General features: G+C 46.9%; 1 protein-coding gene across 5 annotated transcripts in view; it reads left to right on the top strand.

Annotated features, from left to right (window-relative positions):
* Positions 1-21,053, top strand: part of LOC119184840 (parathyroid hormone/parathyroid hormone-related peptide receptor) — a 288,427-nt gene that overhangs the window by 27,059 nt on the left and 240,315 nt on the right. The window contains exon 1 of one of the 5 annotated variants that reach the window (XM_075891693.1): positions 3,425-3,941. The exons of 1 other annotated variant lie outside the window; for it this stretch is intronic. In XM_075891693.1, the coding sequence (XP_075747808.1) occupies positions 3,906-3,941 (36 nt within the window). In that variant the 5' untranslated portion in view covers positions 3,425-3,905. Of the gene's footprint in view, positions 1-3,424; positions 3,942-20,332; positions 20,877-21,053 lie in introns of those variants that run through there. 3 more of the 5 variants (XM_075891697.1, XM_075891695.1, XM_075891700.1) reach the window with 3 other exon arrangements.

Here is a 21,053-nt window from a genome sequence, read left to right as displayed (position 1 = left end):
GTGGAGGGCTCCGGAAATTTAGACCACCTGGGGTTCTTTAACGTGCACCCAAATCTGAGTACACGGGCCTACAACATTTCCGCCTCCATCGGAAATGCAGCCGCCACAGCCGGGATTCGATCCCGCGACCTGCGGGTCAGCAGCCGAGTACCTTAACCACTAGACCACTGTGGCGGGGCGCGCACGTTAAAGAACCACAGGTGGTCATAATTTCCGGAGCCCTCCACTACGGCGTCTCTCATAATCACATGGTAGTTTTGGGACGTTAAACCCCACATATCAACGCGACAAAAACCGGTGCAAGGAAGAAACAAGCATCAAAAGACGCCGCGTGCGCACCTCTTCTTCCCTTCGAAAATGCCGTCGCCACGCCGACCAACGTCCTCGCATATCGCCGGGCGATCTCTAGGAACATCTCTAAGAAAAAGGGCGGGGTGCTGCAGAGTTGCGTCACGTTACTAGAAAGAGGTCCTGCCCTTTCCACAGCATTCGCTATGTGGTGCACCAACGAAATGCCTAGAAATTTCGGGAACACAGGGACTAGTGCGTATAAGCCAGCAATGAAGGGAGTCAGAGGAGGAGATGAAGATGAAGAGAGTTTTCCACCAGCGTGCGAAGGCTTGTCTTACAAGCAGGAGATGAATGTGTGTTTACCGCCCGTGGGCGAAGACGTGTTCTGCAGTAGCAGCGTGTGAGTGGCCGATGTGTTTCGAGCGAAGAAGTTTTGTTATTGAAGTGCGGTCGGTGGATGACGCGAGAGTTTCCTGGAAGCGAAACCTCGATTTGATTGATGAATGACTGATATGTGGGGTTTCACGTCCCAAAACCACTATATAACTATCAGAGACACCGTAGCAGAGGGCTCCGGAAATTTCGTCCTGGAATAGAAACTTCGGACGCAGCGGGACGACGACCGGCGCTGGACTCTTGAGTGAGCATTTCCTTGAAGAAAAGCATTCAAGCTTCGTTCTAATAACTTTGGACTGAATACGTTTGACGAACACTTTAGTCTATAAGTTTCTTGGTTAGTTAATGCATGAGATTGCATTGCAGCGCGTGTTGTAGTTTGTGTCCATTGTTTTGAATTTATTGGAGTATCTTGTGAGTAATGTCGTATTATATTTGGTAACTGCAGAGTATGCATGTTTGCATGTTAATTGTTTTGTCCTATCTGAGAATACATATTTTGGTTTTGTTATCAACTCTCGGCTGTGCCTCGTTCTTTGGACCACAGCCGGCGTTTGCGGGATACCAAAGGGACTAATTCTAAATTGCCCGCGTATTCCTGGCGCGTTTCGGGGGGGGGGGGGGGGTGGTACATCCGCCCTTGGAATCAACCAGGCGATTGCCTTCCTAATAACGGGACTAGTGACATCTTATTGCGAGCAGGCAGCTGACCAATAGTCCATCGCATACTATACTTATAAGCATCAAGTCTGCAAAAAAAAAAAAAAAAAGCCTCGCAATGAATGAAGGAAAGTGAAGGGCTCGTCATGAGTTCGTGATCTCACTCCCAGCAGGCTGAGCCTTTTCGGGAGCATAGAGACAGTGCCCTCTCAGCAAAGCGAATAATTCTAACTACGAAGCGCAGGAGCCATGAGGTGAAGGAGACTTGACGCAAGCTGATAGCAACCCCTCAAAATTGTTCACAACGAAAATCATTCATTCATTCCTTCATTCATTCATTCATTCATTTATTCATTCATTCATTCATTCATTCCTCAAAAGGCACCAAAAAAGGGTATTACATAAGGCGTAGTTACAAAAATATAAAGAGAAAAAATATGGTGACAGAAATGCAGACACTTCTTTGATGAACACAGATGAGCAGGTGATAGTAGCGATGTCGTAGGGAAGGCCGTTCTAATCTACAACTACACGAGGGAAAAAGATGTGCGCACTTTGTGGCGAGCAACATTCAAAGAACAACGGGTGCGATGTGATATTCGTGCTGGTGGTGAGATGTGTGGTGCGATCGCAAGGGAACATTAAAAAGAAAAGTCTTTGCAGTAATGATAAGCTAGAAATGCGACGTCGGCACGAAATAAATGACAAATGAGAGGCTGTTTTTAATGATGATACGCTGATGTCGTATGAATATGCGGAGTGAATTAACCTAGCAGCACGGTTTTGAAAGAGTTCAAGGGCATTGGCAAGGTAAGCTTCGTGTGGACACCAGATTGAAAAAGCGTATTCAAGTTTAGGCTTGATTAGCGATGTGTATACTAATAGTTTTAGATAGAGGGGGGGGGGGCAGCTTTCATTAGATGACGTTTTAAGAAGCCTAGCTTTTTGTTAGTAGATGATATGATGTTAGTGCCAATATGTTCCATGTAAACGGCAAGAAATAACAAGCGCCGACCAATCCTTCATGGGTGAATGGAAACAACTTTGTTATACCAATCCTTTATGTAATAAAAAAGCCATTTTCGGCCCCAGTACGGTGGTCTTGTGTAATTCTTATTTTAACGATTGGCCGACGCTCGTTTTCTACCGCCATAACTTTTCCCGAACAGACGGGTTTGCGTCGAATGCTGTATTTTATTTGCCGTAAACGTCGAACACTGTCCGCGTGTTTCCAATGAATGCAAATGATTTTCGCGTTAACTTTTTGCTTTGCTATCCCATGCATGTGTTCCGGGGAAATCGATGCTTTAAGTGAGAGAAAATCGCTCAAGAAGGAATGCTGCCTGATACAACAGTTTCAAAAAGTGTGCTTTAGCCGAGCAACTGCAGGCGAAGGCGTATAAGGGGGCGGCTATTTCATTTTCGATGGCTTTTCCTAACTTCGAGTATAGCTGGTAATACGTAACGCCTTTCTGTAAATAACGACAAAGGCAACCGTGACACCTCTAAACTTCTGTGCTCAGATTTGGGTGCACGTTAAAGAACCCCAGGTGGTATAAGTTTCCGGAGCCCTCCACTAGGGCGTCTCTCATAATCATATAGTGGTTTTGGGACGTTAAACCCCACATATCAATCAATCAACACCTTTAAACTTGGCTAAGCTCTTGTCGTCGGCGCTTTTATCTTACGCGGCAGTTCCTTCGTTCGGACTGGCATAACAATATTGTCACAAGCATCGGGACGAAGTTTTTTTCAGAAGGGGAGGGGGGGGGCAGTGTCACCTCATTTTTTTTTATTTTTATGTCAGCCCCCATTGCCCCTACATACGCTGTCTTGCGCAAATCGTGCCCGGACTGTCTAGATTATTTCAGACTCTTCCGATGTGATTACGCGCACGCCACGAACGTTAGTGTTTCTTCTGGACTTTTGATGGCCGCCAGCGATAACGCTATAATCTTCGTTGGAACTTGTATGTACAAATGCAGACGCGCTTCCCAGCTTGTCAGTTTTATCGAATGCTGACACTGTTTACCGTATCAATTCAAGTCGGAGGTAAAAGTACCAAGGCAAGCAGTAATCATACTGTACCGAACAAGAAAAACTCCGAAGCGTGACAGTTTATACTGCTGCTTGATGCTTTTCGACGCGGTAGTTTTAACTGGAAGGGCAGCGTGGCGTTATGCGCTGTAAAAATGAGTGATTGTCGCAATGGAGTTGTAAAGAGGCAGCGCCCTTCCAGTACTCCTTCGTCCACGTCTTTTTAAGCTATGTTTCTACATCCAAGTAAGTCACCCGAATGGAAGGCGTTATATCAACACCCTCGTTCTGGCGACGCCGCTGTCGCCACCTCGTCTGGCATCGAAGGAGCCGAGATGGAGCGAAGCCACGATGCCTGCTCCGAGATTGTGCACGGCCACGCTCTGCAGATGGTCTCAGCCGCTTGGAGTGGCCAACGCCCTCAACCACAGCGACGCGCCGCGGACGTCTGCTTATCATCGGAGGACGCTATTTTATGATCGGTGCCTTACAGGGCGCGCTTCCAGTGCGACGCTGCTGTGATGGTGCCCTTGTACGACGACGAGCTGCAGCCGGCGGTGAGTGTTCGACCTTCTTTCCCGCCGCTCGTTTCGCTCTCTTTAGCTTATCGCCTTCGGTGTCACTTCCGCCCGGCGAGTGTGTCGGTTGCCGCGAGATTATTTGGAGCATGCCTGCGTGTGGCTCCTTTACGTGCCACTACTGACGCCGGTTTGTCGCCGGCACAGTTCGGCGGGTCGCTTGTTACGACGCATCCGAGAGCATTCGATAGACGGCGATGCGGAGAGAGACCACATACAGCGGACGTTGCACGCGCTGGCCGTATTTATCTTCCCGCAGCGTCACACAAAGAGACGTTGCTGTGCCAAGTGTTTTTATCGAAAGCTCTTTCTCAAAAGATCCGAGAACGTTGGCAGCAATGTGATGAACCGCTTATTAAGTTCGCGCGATCCTCAAAACAGCGAAGAAACGACGGACAAACACAAAGTGGCATACGAGCGAATGGCCGTCCGATGTTTACGTGCTGTTTTTGACGATCGCGAGCGACCAACTAGCACGAATTGCCGCCCTATTGAATTCAGGTGCCTCGCTATTCTGAGTACTTCCATATCTTTCTTACTCTTCTTTTTCCTCTATATCTCTATCCTTTCTATTATTCCCTCTTTCCCGCACCCTAAGTGTAGGGTAGTCAACCGAGCCAAGCTTGGGTAAACTCCCTGCCCTTCCTCTTTATTTTCCTCTCTCTCTCTCTCGCGTGGTGGGACACTTTGCTTCTGCCGCGGGTTGAAATCGCACAAAGGTATGGCTGTCCCAAACCAAGAAAAGAGAGTCTGCACTTAAAGAAGCGAAATCCTCGATGTACCGGGGCATCCACACAAGGAGTGCCTCACTATTTTCGGGCTTCATGGGCGCCCTTTTCTGAGACCACATTAAACCACACCATGTAACCACACAATGTTCACACCATGTTCAGTGGCCTCCCAACGCGTCGTATTGATGTTGCTTTCAAAGCGAATTTCATCCACCAGAACACAAAGTTACACTCAGTCCCTTTTATTTTATGAGATCACAGGTGAAAGACATGCTGAGAGAGGCACTTTTGGTTTACTTGACCCTCTTTATTGCGCGTTTGTATATCCTCGATTCACCTTGATGCTCACCGGTTTACGCTTCACTTACACGTTTCATTCTTATTTTACGCTTAAGGCGATTGATTTCCTCTATTCGCATTTAATTTTCTTTGATAACTCTTGATTAGATCACCTTAAACGCAAGTGTACTTACCCTTCATTAACTTTTAAATATATCGAACCGTTTTAAACCATGTGACACTACTGCGTTTTTATTAACGTCGTGAGACTCTTGGTAACAGTCGTGCTTATTTTCCGACCGACGAGCCAGCCTTAAGGTATTCACGGGGCTCGTACAGCAGTGGTATCAGTGTAGTTGTACCTTGGAAAGCCGGTATTTTGCTGATGGAGCACTTGCGATGATTGCCTCGCTTCCAAGTCTAAACTTGCCCAGGAGGTCACAAACATATGATGCACTATTGCATCGTAGTCTTGGAACTCGATAAGATCAACCTCACTTCGTATTTCAGACATGCGCGCTTTCTTCGGTTAAAGGAAATAATTACAGCACCCGTTCCATCCTGGGTTTCGGACAAATCTCTCTCGGAAACGAGTTTGTCAGTGCCAGAGTGATATGGACGTTTGTTTTACCGGGTATCCGTGTTCGCTGCTTGACAAACACATTATCCCCAGTCTTTAATAAAGCGCCCCTGCAATGAGCGGTTTCTGTTATGAACTGACCACCACAGGGGCGTCTGCGCCAGCAGTCATTTAGTCATAACACCACCGCGGACCCGAATAAATGCATGCATTCGGCTCCCTGCGTGAATGAGGCTTGTCTTGGGAAAAAGGAGTGCAAAGGTTGAGCCGGGTGCTGAAGACTCCCTCCCCGGTAGAGGCAACACACCCTTTTGACCCGTGTTTTGCGTAGACCCCGGAAAAGGAAACTGCTTGGAGATGGCCTTTTGCTGTGGCTTTGCCCTCACATCTTGACGTTTGTCCTAATATTTCTTATCTTACTCTCTGTTTTGTTTACTTCCACTTTTTTCAGGCAGCAAGAGCTAACCGTAATTGTAGAGGCATGAGTTGATCTTGTGTGGATTGACCTTAGATAAATCACATTTGTTTAGTGGCGGTATACGACTATTGTAGCGCAAGGTCACATGCGAGTTCTGCTCAACCCCTTGTTCGGCACCGCTGTATACATTAGGCACAGTTGCCGAAAATGTAGATTTTTCTTTTTAGTAGCCTGTTTTGCTTTTGATCGGCCTCTGAAAAGATGCCGAAGGTATACTTTTCAATTCCCTTTGGTGAGCAAAGCACCAACTTTTACGCCATACGAAGTGAAAACGAACCCGTAATAAATTGCCCCCCCCCCCCTCTCCCTCCTATTTCTCCGCTCCCGGCAAGTGCTTCAAGAAAATAATACCAGTGTGCAAAGTTCTGATATTTTCTAGCGAGTTCGTCACTCTAGAACTGAAAGAGAAAGTACGCAAGCTATCTGCTCTTGCCAGTATTGACGATGTAGCAGCAACTACTTCGCCGAATTGAAGTAAGGCTGAAATTCCACATAAAGCAACAACATCTAGGTAAGCCTCGCCGTTCACAAGCGGTCTCCCGCACATTTTAATATTAATGGCAGAGGAGTGTTTATTACCCAGAGCTGAAGGAATCACTCCGAGGCCTCCAGCCTGTAGGCTTCGGAGTGACGCCTTCCAGCCAGTATGCTGTATTCTGTATACTGGCTTCAGTATACGGTTCCAGTCAGTATGCTGGCTGGAAGCGTCGGAAAGTCGCACACATTCTGTAGAATGTGTGTTAGTTGGATGCATTGTTGGGTGTTCTTAGTATATGCATTTGCCTTTACCAGTCGAGTATGTGTGCTGTTGAGTCTCTTATTCTGCCTACGTTTTTAACAATCCATCATTAACGCATACTTGAGAAAGAGGCTAACTGCAATGAAGAACATCCAGCTTCCTCGCGATCATTTTTTTTTTCTAAAAAAAAGGACTTTCTTACCATTTCCACCCGCTGCCACTCTAGCCTCGCCAGTGTGAAGTCGGGGACGGTAATTACCATATGCGTGTGCTGGATTCCCCTTTAAGGGGGGGGGGGGGGTTAATTTTCGTCACCATGCCCACCTCCCTATTTTTGTCTCACACCAAGTAGCAGTGCCCCCTTCCCCTCACTGGCGGGCCCGTGTGGAGGGCTGACTTCGTCAATTCCCTCCCCCTTTATGTAATTAGGAGATGTGGACGCCCCCCTGCCCCCACCCCGACATGTGCGCGCACCAATGGGAATGACAGCAGGTTTGTTCGTTCCGTGCGCAAGCAGACATGGTCAGAGGATCAGGGACGTGCTTGGGAAACAAAACAATATTTAATTTTGCCATACTGTGGTACAACGAATGTAAGGACACTTCCAGCAGCTATGAAGCACATAAAATCAATAAATGAGGAAACTTTGTAACACACACACACACACACGCACACGCGCACACGCGCACACACACACGCGCACACACGCGCACACACACACACACACACACACACACACACACACACACACACACACACACACACACACACACACACACACACACACACACACACACACACACACACACACACACACACACACACACACACACACACACACACACACACACACACACACACACACACACACACACACACACACACACACACACACACACACACACACACACACACACACACACACACACACACACACACACACACACACACACACACACACACACACACACACACAACCAACGCGCACACACACACAACCAACGCGCACACAACCAACGCGCACACAACCAACGCGCACACACACACACACACACACACACACAACCAACGCGCACACACACAAATAAGTGCGGGCAAGTCAAGGGACTACGGGAGGATTCGCTTACTTCCAACAGAATGTTTATTAATGAGAAGTAGAACATGTATAACTGCCTCGGCGGATCAGTGGCTAGGGTGCTCGGCTGCTGACACGAAGAGCACGGGTTCCATCTAGGCCGCGGAGGTCGCATTTCGATCTAGGTGAAATGGTAGAGGCCATTTACGGTGTTGTTCACTTAAAAAAAAATTACGGCATATCCATAGACTGAATTATTATGAGTAGGGCGAAGCGTCCGTACAACCGTGAGTCGATCTGTCCATCCGTCCGTCCGTCCGTCTAGTGAACACTCCAAGTACCGCCATTCGCATTTTTTCATCATGTGATAATTATATACAAGTACCACCATCTAGCTGACATTCAAAGAACTAAACGAAAGGGGGCTATACCTTTTACATACCTCGAGGACGCACGACCCATGGTTTAAGGAGCTTCACCCCCAAAGGTCCAGCCCTTGTGGCAAATACGCGCTCTCTCGGGTACGTGCCACCGGTGGTTACAAATGATAACGGTACAAACGGGTGACGCCATAAGGAGCTCCGCCTCTATATATCAGATGGTCAAAAATTTCCGGAGTCTTCCACGTTGGCGCCTCTCGTAACCATATCGTGATTTTGGGAGGTAAAACAACGCATAATATCATTGAGTATAACCTATGCGTTCACAAGTGCGCGCATGCGCTAATAAACCTGTCTGGGCTATGTACGAAGGAAATCAACTGAAAGCAAGTTCAGCACGCTTTCTTGAGCGTGTCAAACAGGAAAGCGACGCCATCAAATGTTATCGCCCTTACAAACAGTTCAAGATTGAAGGTAAACATATTTGACTGAGATTTGTCTAGCTGGGTGAAATTTTACGAAGCAACCGACTCTCCACACCGGTTTAGTTTTTACGTTTTCCTTACAATCGGAGACCCATTCGGTCTCTTCCTGAAAGTAATGACTAAACGAAGCTGGAGAGTCTGTTCATTCGCAGAGTTCAAGTTTGCCATATATATCGCTCACTTAACAACTGGTGTGTGTGTGTGTGTGTGTGTGTGTGTGTGTGTGTGTGTGTGTGTGTGTGTGTGTGTGTGTGATCGTGTGTTAATGGGTTCGTTGCGCTCATTTTCAGATGTCGGACGCGGTGGTGTCGGCCTCGTTGGCTGCGATCGATGAATTGAGAAAGATGCTAATGCAATGAATAACAAAAACCTTCAGTTCTAGCGAGTGATGTTCGCGTGCCCCTTTCTTTCAGTACGAACTGATAAAGCCAGCTCCCGTATGTCGCTAATGGTAGGAGAGTTCGAGTGGATAAATGTAGGTGGTATATTCACGATGCGCACTCGGTGTGTCCCCCATGTTTGTCCTTCTGATCTTCCCCTCGCGCCTGGTAAAAACAGCGCTTCACCAAGCTTACACAAGTTCATGCACTGCGCTAGGTTCCCGTTCACACGGTTTGCGCAAGTATGGCGCTCGGTCGTCTCCAGCTACGGAGATCTGCAGCACTATAGTCGCCCGGTCATTGAGCTCAACAGAGTCGCAGTGCCTGGCGAGAACTTCCAGTCGTAAATTGGAACCCTGACCTCGTTGAGTAGACACTCGCTTCCGTCGCTCTCCGAGTCCTCCACACTGGTTTGCACCTATCAATGTCTTCAGATAAAGTTAGAATCCATGCACAGTTGCGTGGGGTGCTGATGGAGATGTTTAGGCCAACACTACGATGCCTTTCCGAAGACACGCTTCCAAAAAAACATCGCCGAAGCGAGGTGATATACGTGCCGACTTCCGGAATGCCCCCGCGGTTCGATTTTGTTTAGGAGAGTCGCAGGCGCTGCGTCGTTCCACCCGACAGTGTGAGAATAAAACCGAGGCCTTCAGCGTGGCAAGAAGTTGTTCTGAATCAGAACCACGCCATTGTTTCTAATTGCCATGAACAAGAAAACACTATATGAATGGTATGTATTGGGAGGTGTCCCGGCCTTAACGCATGTATTTATTCGTTGCAAATGCGTAGGATAGCGCCAGACATAAAAAAATGTGTATATCGCAACAAGTGGAAGTCTTAAAAGACAAATCATGACAATGTTCTCACTCATTTAATCATGATTAGCTGCAAAAGAATAAAAAAGAAGCAGTTGTTCTCTGCATGTACTAATACAACCGACGAGCGAAGCTCCTTGGATATTGGACGTAAACGATTATGCGCCTTATCTCGCTGCTGGCTTTTATGAAGTCGGTAGAGTGTGGAGCGGGTGGGGAGAGCGTCTGCTTCGCTCGGTGGCGGGAAAAACTGAGTGAGTGTGCATGCGGTCTGCGTGGCGCAGCGCGTGCCACTTCTGCGCCGGGAGCACGCACCTGTCGTTTTGCTTGGCGTGTTTGCCCGGCGCAGGAAGCTTCGACGGCGATGGTGAATTGGGGGCCTAAAGAGATAGTGAGCAGCTGCGTTAGTTTTTCTGTTAAATTAGCGATGCGAAGTGGATCCTTCACTGATTCGCAAAAAAAAAAATAATTGCTACATAGTGGACAGTTCGAAGTTGTACTTGCAGTAGGCAGGTTAGTGTAGTTTAAAAGGATAAATGTTGTTCACTTGCCTGCGAGACGATTGAGGCATCTACCGAGAACTGAAGCTCGCCTGCTAATTGAGTAAGCGATGTGCACGAGGCCCGATTACTCTGTCGCGTTCTGCTCTTGAAGGCGATGCTCAAGCATCCTCCAAGGACACCAACGTAGCCTCGCATTTCAGGGTGGACCAAAGTTCTTTAAATGCGAAGCATTTTCATAGCGAACTTCGGCGACTTTGAGCGTACCTATCTATCTAGCCACCTACGACTTTTAGCTCTCCTGGCCGTTTCGATAATGGTATAGATACCAAACTTGGTATGGCATAGCATGACTGTACGAAGAACATATTTGACTAGTCATATCATGAAAATCATGACATGTATGTCATGTATGTCATGATTTACATTTTATGGTCCTGCAGCCCTTGCGATGGTTTCGTTCACATGGCATGCTGCAAAACTTGTATGGTATGGCATGATTGTATGGCGAACGGAAGCGACAGACCCTAACATGAAAATAATGATATGCGTGTCATGTGACATGACTACATGCCACACTGATGATGCGCTCACGGCCGTTTCGCTAGCGTCACATATACCAAATTTGGTATTACAGTACATCAATGGACGACGAAGGTATGTGACTGGTGCAAACATGATAATCATTGGATGCGTGACATGTAACAGCATGAATACATGGGACGTTCATGATGCACTGGCGGCCGTTTCCCTAGCTTCACTTATACCAAATTTGGTATTACGGGACGTGAATGGATGACGAAGGTATGATACTGGAGCAAACATAATAAGCATGATATGCGTGTCACATAACAACGTGACTACATGCTACGCTAATTCTGTGCTCGCGGTCGTTTCGCCAGCTTCACGTGTACCAAAATCATTATTACGCGACGCGAACGGACGACATAGATAAATGACACACACAAACAAGATAATCACGACATGCGTGTCATGCAACAGGATGACTACATGTCACACTGATGATGCGCTCACGGCCGTTCAGCTAGCTTCACATAAGCCGAATTGGGTATTGCGTGACTACAATGAATGACGAAGATGACTGGTGCAAACATGATAGTCATGAGATGCGTGTCATGTGAGAACATGACTTCATGCCACAGTCAAGGTGCCAACACATTTCGACGTGACGCGGTGCGCGTGCTCGCCGATGTTCATTTCGTCGCCTCACGCCGGCGTTGCCATGCCAGGTGGCAGTCCTGCCACATGCTCGCAGTCGTGAGCCGTGCTGCGTTGCTTTGACACATGCGCGTTTCAGCGCGTCCGGCGTCCCTCCGTCACGAAAAGAGGGGGACGCAGTGTTGTCTGGGTAACGCATCGGCGCGAAATGCAGCATGTCGCATTTCGCGCCGGTTGCCGTCGGGCCGCCCCGACGGACGCTGGTCGTGCCTGCCGTGAGGAGACTATATATAGAGCTCGCGTTTTGCCTACGTAGCGTCACTGTGCCCAGCGTGCGCGCGCGTCGACGCTACATTGGAGTATATTGGGCCCTTCGTAATGCGCTCGCGGCCGTGTTGCTAGCTCCACGTATACCGAATTTGGTGTTACGTGACGTGAACGGATGGCGAAACATATGACTGATACAATGCATGATAATCCTGACACGCGTGTCATGTAAGAACATGACAACATACCATGATCATAGCCTGCTCGTGGCCATCTCGCTAGCTCCACATATATTAAATTTTGTATCACGTGACGGGAATAGATGATGAAGGTAAACGACATATCCAAACATGATAATCACGACAAAGAAGTCATGTACGGCATTATCTACCTGCACCTCGTAACGCAGTGCTGATTTTAAAGTGACATATCAACATTTCTCATTCGTGCTTCGCATATCATCAATTCCCATTGTACGTGGGATCTGCTGTTTTTCTTAAAGTGAACTTCAATGAATTTCTCGGAGAATTCAAAATAACGCATCGTAACTGTTCCGTGTTCTGCCCGCAAACTAACGGCGCTGTGCAAAGCTTTATTATAATTCCGAAGCGCTATATTCAACTGACCCTCTTTGGACGCCGTGATATGAAAAAAAAGAGCAACGTTTCATTATTTACAAATGTATTGCTGCAGGTCTCAGGCCATGGGTGGTCCATGCCCTCTACTCTTCATGTCCGCAAACTGCAAATGATTCAAAAGAAGCGAAAGATGCCGAAGTGGCACACCTATATAAGAAAAAGGCGCACCAAGGAATCCAACTTTGTCGTGGAGATTAAGTTTCTTCATGGGTATAACACTTTCAGCTATGGTGTAACCAACTAAGGATGCTTTGTTAGGATACGGTGAAATAAAAATGCTTCAGGTGCTGACGTTCTCTACACTTAGGGACGTTCCTCAAACACCACTAGGTTGGCCCGTGACGAGGAGTTTCAGTAATGACAGTAGTGAGGTGCGGAACTCTTGAACTACCAGTACACGAGTATTGTCGTTAGGAAATGGAAGACGCGAACTTGATAATTGTCAGGTATGCAACTAGACAACAGAAGAAGACCAAGCAGAAAAGAATAATCGGTTGAAGAATTGGTGCTAGAGAAAAGGAGGAAGGTCTCTGTGATATAGGGACACATACGAAATCAGCCTTGCATGAAAGTATACAAAACTTTCCAGAAGGAAACTGCCGAAGAAAGGCTGTCAAAGTTCGAAGCCAGCCCTGCACTGTAGCGCGCTATCGAGCCAAGTACAAAACGATAAACGGACTATGCATGTGGTGCGTGCGGAGTGGGGGTGTTCACCATTTTCCGCCTATTCTCTGCGTCTGGTACACCTTTCTGAAAAGGGCTGCAGACCAAGGCAATCGGGTTGAATGTTTTGAAGCCCCGGGATACAGTGAAGGCTAAATAAACATTAGGTCATGTTGTAGAAATATTCAGGCGTGCCTGAGGTGCCACAGTATCTCACAAGAGTGGAAGCTTGGGCTAGTTGGTGCGTAGTCATATTTGCAAGATGTTTCAGCGCGCGAACGAAGAAAAAAGGACAGAGTAGACAGAAAGAGCGCTGACTTCAAACCACAAGAGTGGAAGCTTGGGCTAGTTGGTGCGTAGTCATATTTGCAAGATGCGCAAGATGTTTCAGCGCGCGAACAAAGGAAAAAGGACAGGGTAGACAGAAAGAGCGCTGACTTGGTTGGAAGTCAGCGCTCTTTCTGTCTGCCCTGTCCTTTTTCCTTTGTTCGCGCGCTGAAACAACTTGCAAATGTGCCACAGCATGTTTGGCTTCTCCTGCAGGTGCACTCTGCTGCGAGCGGTTAGAAGGCACCGGGGTCTGTGGGGCTAGCGAAACGGTGCTGGCGAGTTGAAATTTCTATATCTCCCGAACGTACACTCAAAGAGGAAATTAAATTAGTTATTAAATGCAAAGCATTTGTTGGTGAACTTCGGCGACATTGACCGTATCTCTGTCAATCTAGCCGCCTACGGCTTTTAGCTCTCCTGACCGTTTCGAAAATTGGATCTATACCAAAACTGGAATAGCATAACATGACTGTATGACAAGCATAAATGACTACTCATAACATGAAAATTGTAATTTGTATGCCATGAATATCTTGACTTGCATTGCATGGCCTCGCTGCTCTTGCGGTGGTTTTGTTCACATGACATTTGCAAAACTGGTATGGCATGACATGACTGCATTTCGAACATAAGTGACAGGTCCTAACGTGGAAATCATGACATGCCTGTCATGTAACAACATGACAACATGCCACGTTAATAATACTCTCGCGGCTGTTTCGCCGGCTTCACATGTACCAAATTCGGCATTACGTGACGCGAACGGACGAAGAAGGTAAATGACGCGTCTGAACATGACAATAATGACATTCGTGTCATTCAGAACATCACTATACATGCTACGCTCATAGTGTACTCGGGCCCGTTTCACTTAACTTTTTCAGAACAAGATGAAAAGTGTACCAGGTTTAAGGATTTGCTTACATGAAAATGCGCCGTGCAGGATGTAAATGTTCTAAACACGGATCGATCAGGCAGCACTGAAAGGCCATTAAATTCCACTCTCGCACGCTAGTGGTTTCGTCTGTTCAAGTAATTCATTGATGCAAAGAAAAAATATTATAAAACAACATGCAAAGAAAAATGTTTTAAAATTTTATTTTATAAACTTTATACTTTTATAAAAACGTTAGCCTGCGTGCTCTACCTTCGTCAAAACATTCCTCGGCAACGGCGGCCGAATTTCGGTGGACGCGAAAGGCAAAGAACATTCGTGCACTTGTTAAACAACCCCGGGTGGTCAAAGCTGGACAGGAACATTCCACCACAGCGTCCTTCGTAATCGAATCGTGGTTTGAAAGCGTAATCCGCCAGCCCCCGCAGTCGTAGCGTTCATGCTAGGAACTAATGCATTAAACAGATATCTCAGATAGACGGGTGTCACCAGTCATTTTATTCTAACTTCTCTTTTACATGGCTCCATATTACAGTTCCACCTCTTTGTCTTCTTGACGATCTAAGCGCAGACTACTTCAATTATCATTTTTCTATTGGATATATGTATATATAAATAATCAACATCGATGCTATAACATCAATGTCAACAACGTTAATATAAAATCATACTATTAACGTCGACGTCGCCGACTTCTTGCCGACATCGTTAGGATGCTTGCACAGGAGGTTCTCTTTTCTGGATGACTTTCTAGGTCTACATGGACCATGTGAAGTAGTTTAAAAAGTTCGAAAAATAAGGTGGGAATTTATTTTATTTTGATTGCTTTTCTAATGTTATTTTCTTGTGCTTGTTGATCTTCTCCGGTTCAAGCCTTTGTTTCCAAGTGATGTGCCGTTTTTACAATGACGTCACTTTTCGTTTTGATTTATTTTTGTTTAGTTATATGTAAATGAAACTGTTGCTGTGCTGCCATGAGTTCTAGTGAATTGGGGCGGTGAGCTTGGCAAGCTGTCGGAAGACAGCTTTTATTCGCCACTCCTCTGTCTGCTTGTGAAATGGACATTAAATAAAGTTGATTGATTGATTGAAATTCATAGATAAAACAGACCTCCTTGACGCGTCGATCAGCACTCTTACCTTCAACTTGGCGTGATATGCTGTTGAAATCATGTACTTTGAAAAAATGCTTAGCGCACATATTGTCGATATGCGTTAGGGTTCGGTCTTCCTTCGGAATTTTAGGGGGCCACAGCTCCAGAGGATCCCTTTTGGACGGAACTTTGAAAAAAAGGGCACACGCCCCGTACAAGTGCGATGACCATAACGGCAGTTTGGTACAAAACACGTCCAACCCATTTTAGACACCTCTGAGCAGTTCAACGCCACCTTCGTCGATACCATAGCATAAAACGCGCGCTCGAAGAAGAAGGCCCGGCTTCACTCCAGCAAAAAGACGCAGGATGGGCAGCACGCGACGTGTTGCTGCCCAGACGACTGCTGAACCCGCTCGTCGTAGCGCCATCTAAGAAGGCACCGACTAAGGTGCAAGCCACTGATGATTGCCCGAAAATAACGTGGACGCACGGGGATTTCGCGGGGGGGGGGGTCAGCACCTGTCTTATTCTTACGCCGTGCTTTGATTGATTGATATGTGGGGTTTAACGTCCCAAAACCACTATTTGATTATGAGAGACGCCGTAGTGGAGGGCTCCGGAAATTTAGACCACCTGGGGTTCTTTAACGTGCACCCAAATCTGAGCACACGGGCCTACAACATTTCCGCCTCCACCGGAAATGCAGCCGCCGCAGCCGGGATTCGAACCCGCGACCTGCGGGTCAGCAGCCGAGTACCTTAGCCACTAGACCACCACGGCGGGGCTACGCCGTGCTTTAGGTATATATTGAAAGGAGGTGATCTGACTTGGCAAAAACAGGCAGGATAAAAATTTAATCTTTCCCCATATGGAATGAAATCTTTATTTTTGAGTCATCGCTATAGGTGGCATGAGGCACCACCAATCAAGAGGGCACAACTACCCACCCATCCATCCTTCCATCCATCTAAACTCCCGTCTCACCGAGTCACGGGAGATTGTTTTATGTTATGAGATTTATTAGCGTATATTTAATTGTGTATATTGACCGAACTGCTGCACCCGCGATCGACACCATGCCGTTTCAATTTTTCCAACTCCATTCTCATTATTCACCCTAAAATCCCCGAAAGAATGCGGCTTTGTTATCTCTCGGGTCCCATAATTTCGCATCGATTCGCTGCCGCTTTCCCCCCACATATTATTATGAGGCACTGTTAGTGCATGGTTTGTCTACTCACTATAGCTAACTATAGATTCAGTCGGAAAGCATGCGATGTCACACTGGGGCTAAGAAGTGAGCGAATATTTCTTGAAGAGGTGCAGGCGCATTTTGGACTGTTTTCCTACAGGTGTCTCGCATATTCACTTAATTTCATTTCTTTAATGAGCACAGGAGGCTTACGGTCAACGATTAATTTCGCTTGCACCACAATAGGACTCAAACCCACGTAGTCAAGATGGACGTTTCTCTACCATAAGTAGAGCTCACTAATAAGTCGACTCCCTCACATTCAAATAAAGCAGTGAGTCTAAGCGATTTCGTGTGAGCAATATTTCGGAGAGAGTGAGTCCTACAGTGAGTATGCTTGAGAAAAAGTTTGGTGAGTCTGAGTCGGGGTGAGCCAGCTCATATAATATTTTTTCAGTGAGTCTGAGTGAGGTCAACATTTTCTCTCGAGCTGTGCTCTATACCACGGTGTATATTCCTTACACCGTCCTCGGTACTCACTGCGCAAGATTGGGAACATAACTGCCTGAATTGTGCCCCATGCTTTGTCGTCGGGCGTGCATCACGGCAGTATCAGTGAGAAACACGTTTTTAAATATCTTCCGCATTTTGACAGCTGATGTATTAGAGTGAACAATGCTCTACTTGGCAAGAACGTCCTATGTGCTTACCAGCAGCTACACGATATCGCGAAATCTATGGTGGAGAGTTGCGAGTTATTTTCAGCAAATGCAGCCGCTCACCTGAAAAAAAAAAAAGTTAGATTTGTAAGTCATCTGGAAGACGGTATACGCTGTTACCTCAATTCAACGAGTGTGGTTCATTTTGGTTATTTTTGAAACGTCGTTTCCCTTGGTATTTCTCCCATGACGAATCACCGAAGCGGATTTAAAATATATGCACGCTCATGCGGCTGTAGAAACAGGGCTAATTAACAGGCTCCACACTCCAAAGCCTGAACACTGTGACCGCGAGGGTAAGTGGTATTCGCTTGTGAAAGGGGCCTCCAACAGAGTCTGTCGTCCGGCCCCGCACACTATGTAAATATCGTTGCAGTCGAACGAGGATTAACCTCTTGAGTGAGTATTGTTCCAATACCGCTGTAGAGAAAACGGATGTTTTGATCATGAAGAGATTATATCCTTTGGGCCAGGAAGTACGGAAAGGAGTGTTTGTTTTCGAACGCTGGCCCCGACGCATTGTCTTTTGTGCCTGAATGGCCTGTACAAGCGGCGACGAGATGTCATTGAGGACGGTGGTATCGTACTTACAACTAGACATAAATATCCCGAAGAACCGGCTACGAACCATGGAAAAGGACGTTTTACATGGGAAAAACAGCAGGTGGGCGAGCTATATGAGATCACTTTAGCGGGTCATCGTTTTTGCTTCATTGTGGTTTTGGGGATTGGTATGCCAACTGTTAATTATTTTTCTGGCTTTCGGTTTAGGTAACCGCGGTTGGGAGTGTGCTTTCTGAATGTTAGCAGATTGGCGATGGGCTGTCGTACAACTTGATTTATTCTTAATTGCTCTCAGAGCAATTAGACTCTATACGAATAGGCTACTCGTATAGTTTTGTAGTCAGTGAGAAATCAGAAATGGTCATTCCACGCCAAATGTCTCAGTCATTTCAGCGACTATCTCTAATGTGTTCGAAAAAATCGTGCGGATTTGGAACCTTTGAAAACAGTGAGTTGGTAGAATGTTTCGGAGATAAAAAATTTATGGTGACGTGGGTGTTGTCGACTTCGCTAGATATGAGAGAAAAATAAGCTTTGGCCATGAGCGAAAATTTGACAGATGCACTGAATGAATAATGAAGAATCTTTGCCTGGCATGCGTTTTGAGTCCAGACCTTCTATGAGATGAACAATCGCTTTACCACTGAACCACGCCATTGCTTGAAACTGCTTCAAAAAAATGAAAGAAAACGCTACACAAATCTCACGTAATGCAAGGAGGAGTCTCCTTAACGCATGTATCTTGCGAAGCAGATGCCATGAATCGCGCCAGGCGTCAAGACTTGCGAATCGCGCAACGATTGAGAGGTTTAAAGACACACCCCATTACAAAGCGCTCATTCATATTTAATCATCGTCAGCAGCAGAAACATCACGAACCTGACAAGCTGCGCAAGTTCATGCTGCCACTTTATATTCTCCGCTGTTTATTTTCTCTTCTTCCCTACTTTTCGGGCAAGAATCCTCTAACGGTCTTGCATTATTAATATCGCGGACGCGTCCATCTTTCTCTGCTGCCGATAAAACGCGAGGCTTCATGCAGGCTAGTGTCCAAGCACACATTCGGGTGGATGTCTCCACATTCGATCAGAATATGTTCCGACTTTATTAGCTACCCCACAGCACATACTGTTCTATGCTCCATATTGTATGCTATGTCTCCATATTCTATGATATGAATGAAGCAAAGAAGTAGAAATTCCAGTGATCGCTTTTCTTTGCTAGACACGATATTAATGAGAACCGGCTTGCAATAATTTCAATGATGCCCTGCCAGCGGCAAGTTATCACTTCTTCACCTATTTAGGCACATTTACATTACAATTACTTGTAATATCATCCCCTCTACTTTTCTTGGCATCATTGTCTGTTAGTTCGCGTTATTATTGTGTCTAACAAAAAAATAACAGTCTTGAATTATCGCTTCTGTCTTCCATATATGGAGACGATATCGTTCGGACAGGATTGATACCTCCAAGTAATATGCGAGAGATTATTGCTCAACTGTCAGCTCGTAATATGGCCACGCGCCACGTGATACCAAAAGGCAGAAAAGGAGTGTTTCGCACTCGCCGCCAAAGCTACAATTGGATCTGACTAAAATTCCCAGGTTTATGTGCACGTATATACTACATAAAGTGGTCGGGGGCATGGCCTCCACTGTAACTCAGGTGGTCTATGGAGCATCGGATGCGATGCTTGAAGGTCTAGGTTCGGCCCTTACAACCGTCATGTTATGATTTTGTCTACCTCTCTCTCTTTAAACTTGCATTGTGACCATATTCCAAAAACTCCAAAGCGGGACGAGGAGGGTGGGTGTTTGGGAATGACAGAAGAAAGAACATGTCATATAGCTCAAACAGGCAACTCCACATTTAACGGCGCAGCCTTTCAGATATGAATTAAATGCACGTAGTGTGTCAAAAACTGCGCCTGTATGTGCCACAGGAATTGGGCAAGCACCCCTACCGAGTACAACAGGTGCGATGGAACGGAATGATGCTAGAAAGAGAGAGAGCGGAGCAAAGAATAGCGCCTCTTTAGATGGGAGTTGAGTGAAATCAGGAGCGCTGAGGCAAAAACTCTGAAGGGGGCTGAGAGGCGACCGGACTTCGATCGAAAGTGGGACAAAACACTGTCCCCCAAGGAGGTTGGCGGGACAGGGGGACTCCGAAACCAAGACATGTCCCGCCTAAATCAGGACGTTTGGTCACATTACATAGCTAATAACATCCCGTGTACGTTTTCTTGCATCATTGTTTGTTCTCGACAATATGCCCTTGCTTGGTGTTTTGCGCTTATTTCCTCTTCGACTCTTCCGCTCGGGTCCTGTTGTGTCTTTTGTAGGAATGCCACAGCAGACCAAACGCCGCGGCGCCTGCCCAGTGATGTGTGGTCAGCGAATGTATACAGGATCTGTGCGCCGTTTGCGTAGCGGCGGGTGGAAAGTGTCGAAACCTTGAGTTACACGTGGCCGTGAAACCAACAGATAATAAATGAAAAACTTGCAGAAGGCTTCGGCTTCGCTTTCAAGAATAGAACGTGATAGCGCATAATTGGGCCCCGTTGGCAACGCCTTCTCCATCGCTAGCCAAGCTTCCCTTGTCGGTGTGTGTAGTTTTGTGTAGTTGCGCCGTAGTTGTGCAAGCTCCGGCAGCCGCGCCTACGCCGGTCGGGGAGAGGGCGGATGCCCTCGTATTCCAGCGCACCCGTGGAGGCGCGGTCCTTCGCCCGCCCCGAACCGGTAGACAGTAGTCGACTGAGGTCACCGACACACGCGCGCGTTAAGAAGTGCACGTGGATAGAACCCAGAGCTTTACAATAGGGACGCAAGGCACGGCGGGATGCCCCGGAGAGAGGGCCGCTCCATTTGGAATATTACGACAGGTGGCAGGACGGCCAGTAGCGACACTGCGGAAGAGCCAGGTAGGTTTCAGTACCCTTCGTGCGTAGCGGCTACGTCCTTTGGCACCTGCGCGGCCTAGCAAACTTGTTGGCTTGCAGCGATTACGCCCAAAAGTCGTTGTCTGCAAGGCGAATGTCCAATTATAGGCCTGACCACATGTACGCGTTGCAGCCCGTCAGTGCGAGCCCCTCTATATG

The sequence above is a fragment of the Rhipicephalus microplus genome, chromosome 1 (genome assembly GCF_043290135.1).
Source record: "Rhipicephalus microplus isolate Deutch F79 chromosome 1, USDA_Rmic, whole genome shotgun sequence".
NCBI lineage: Eukaryota > Metazoa > Arthropoda > Arachnida > Ixodida > Ixodidae > Rhipicephalus > Rhipicephalus microplus.
The sequence above is the reverse complement of the archived record's forward strand: the minus strand, read 5'-3'. Positions and strand labels throughout refer to the sequence as shown.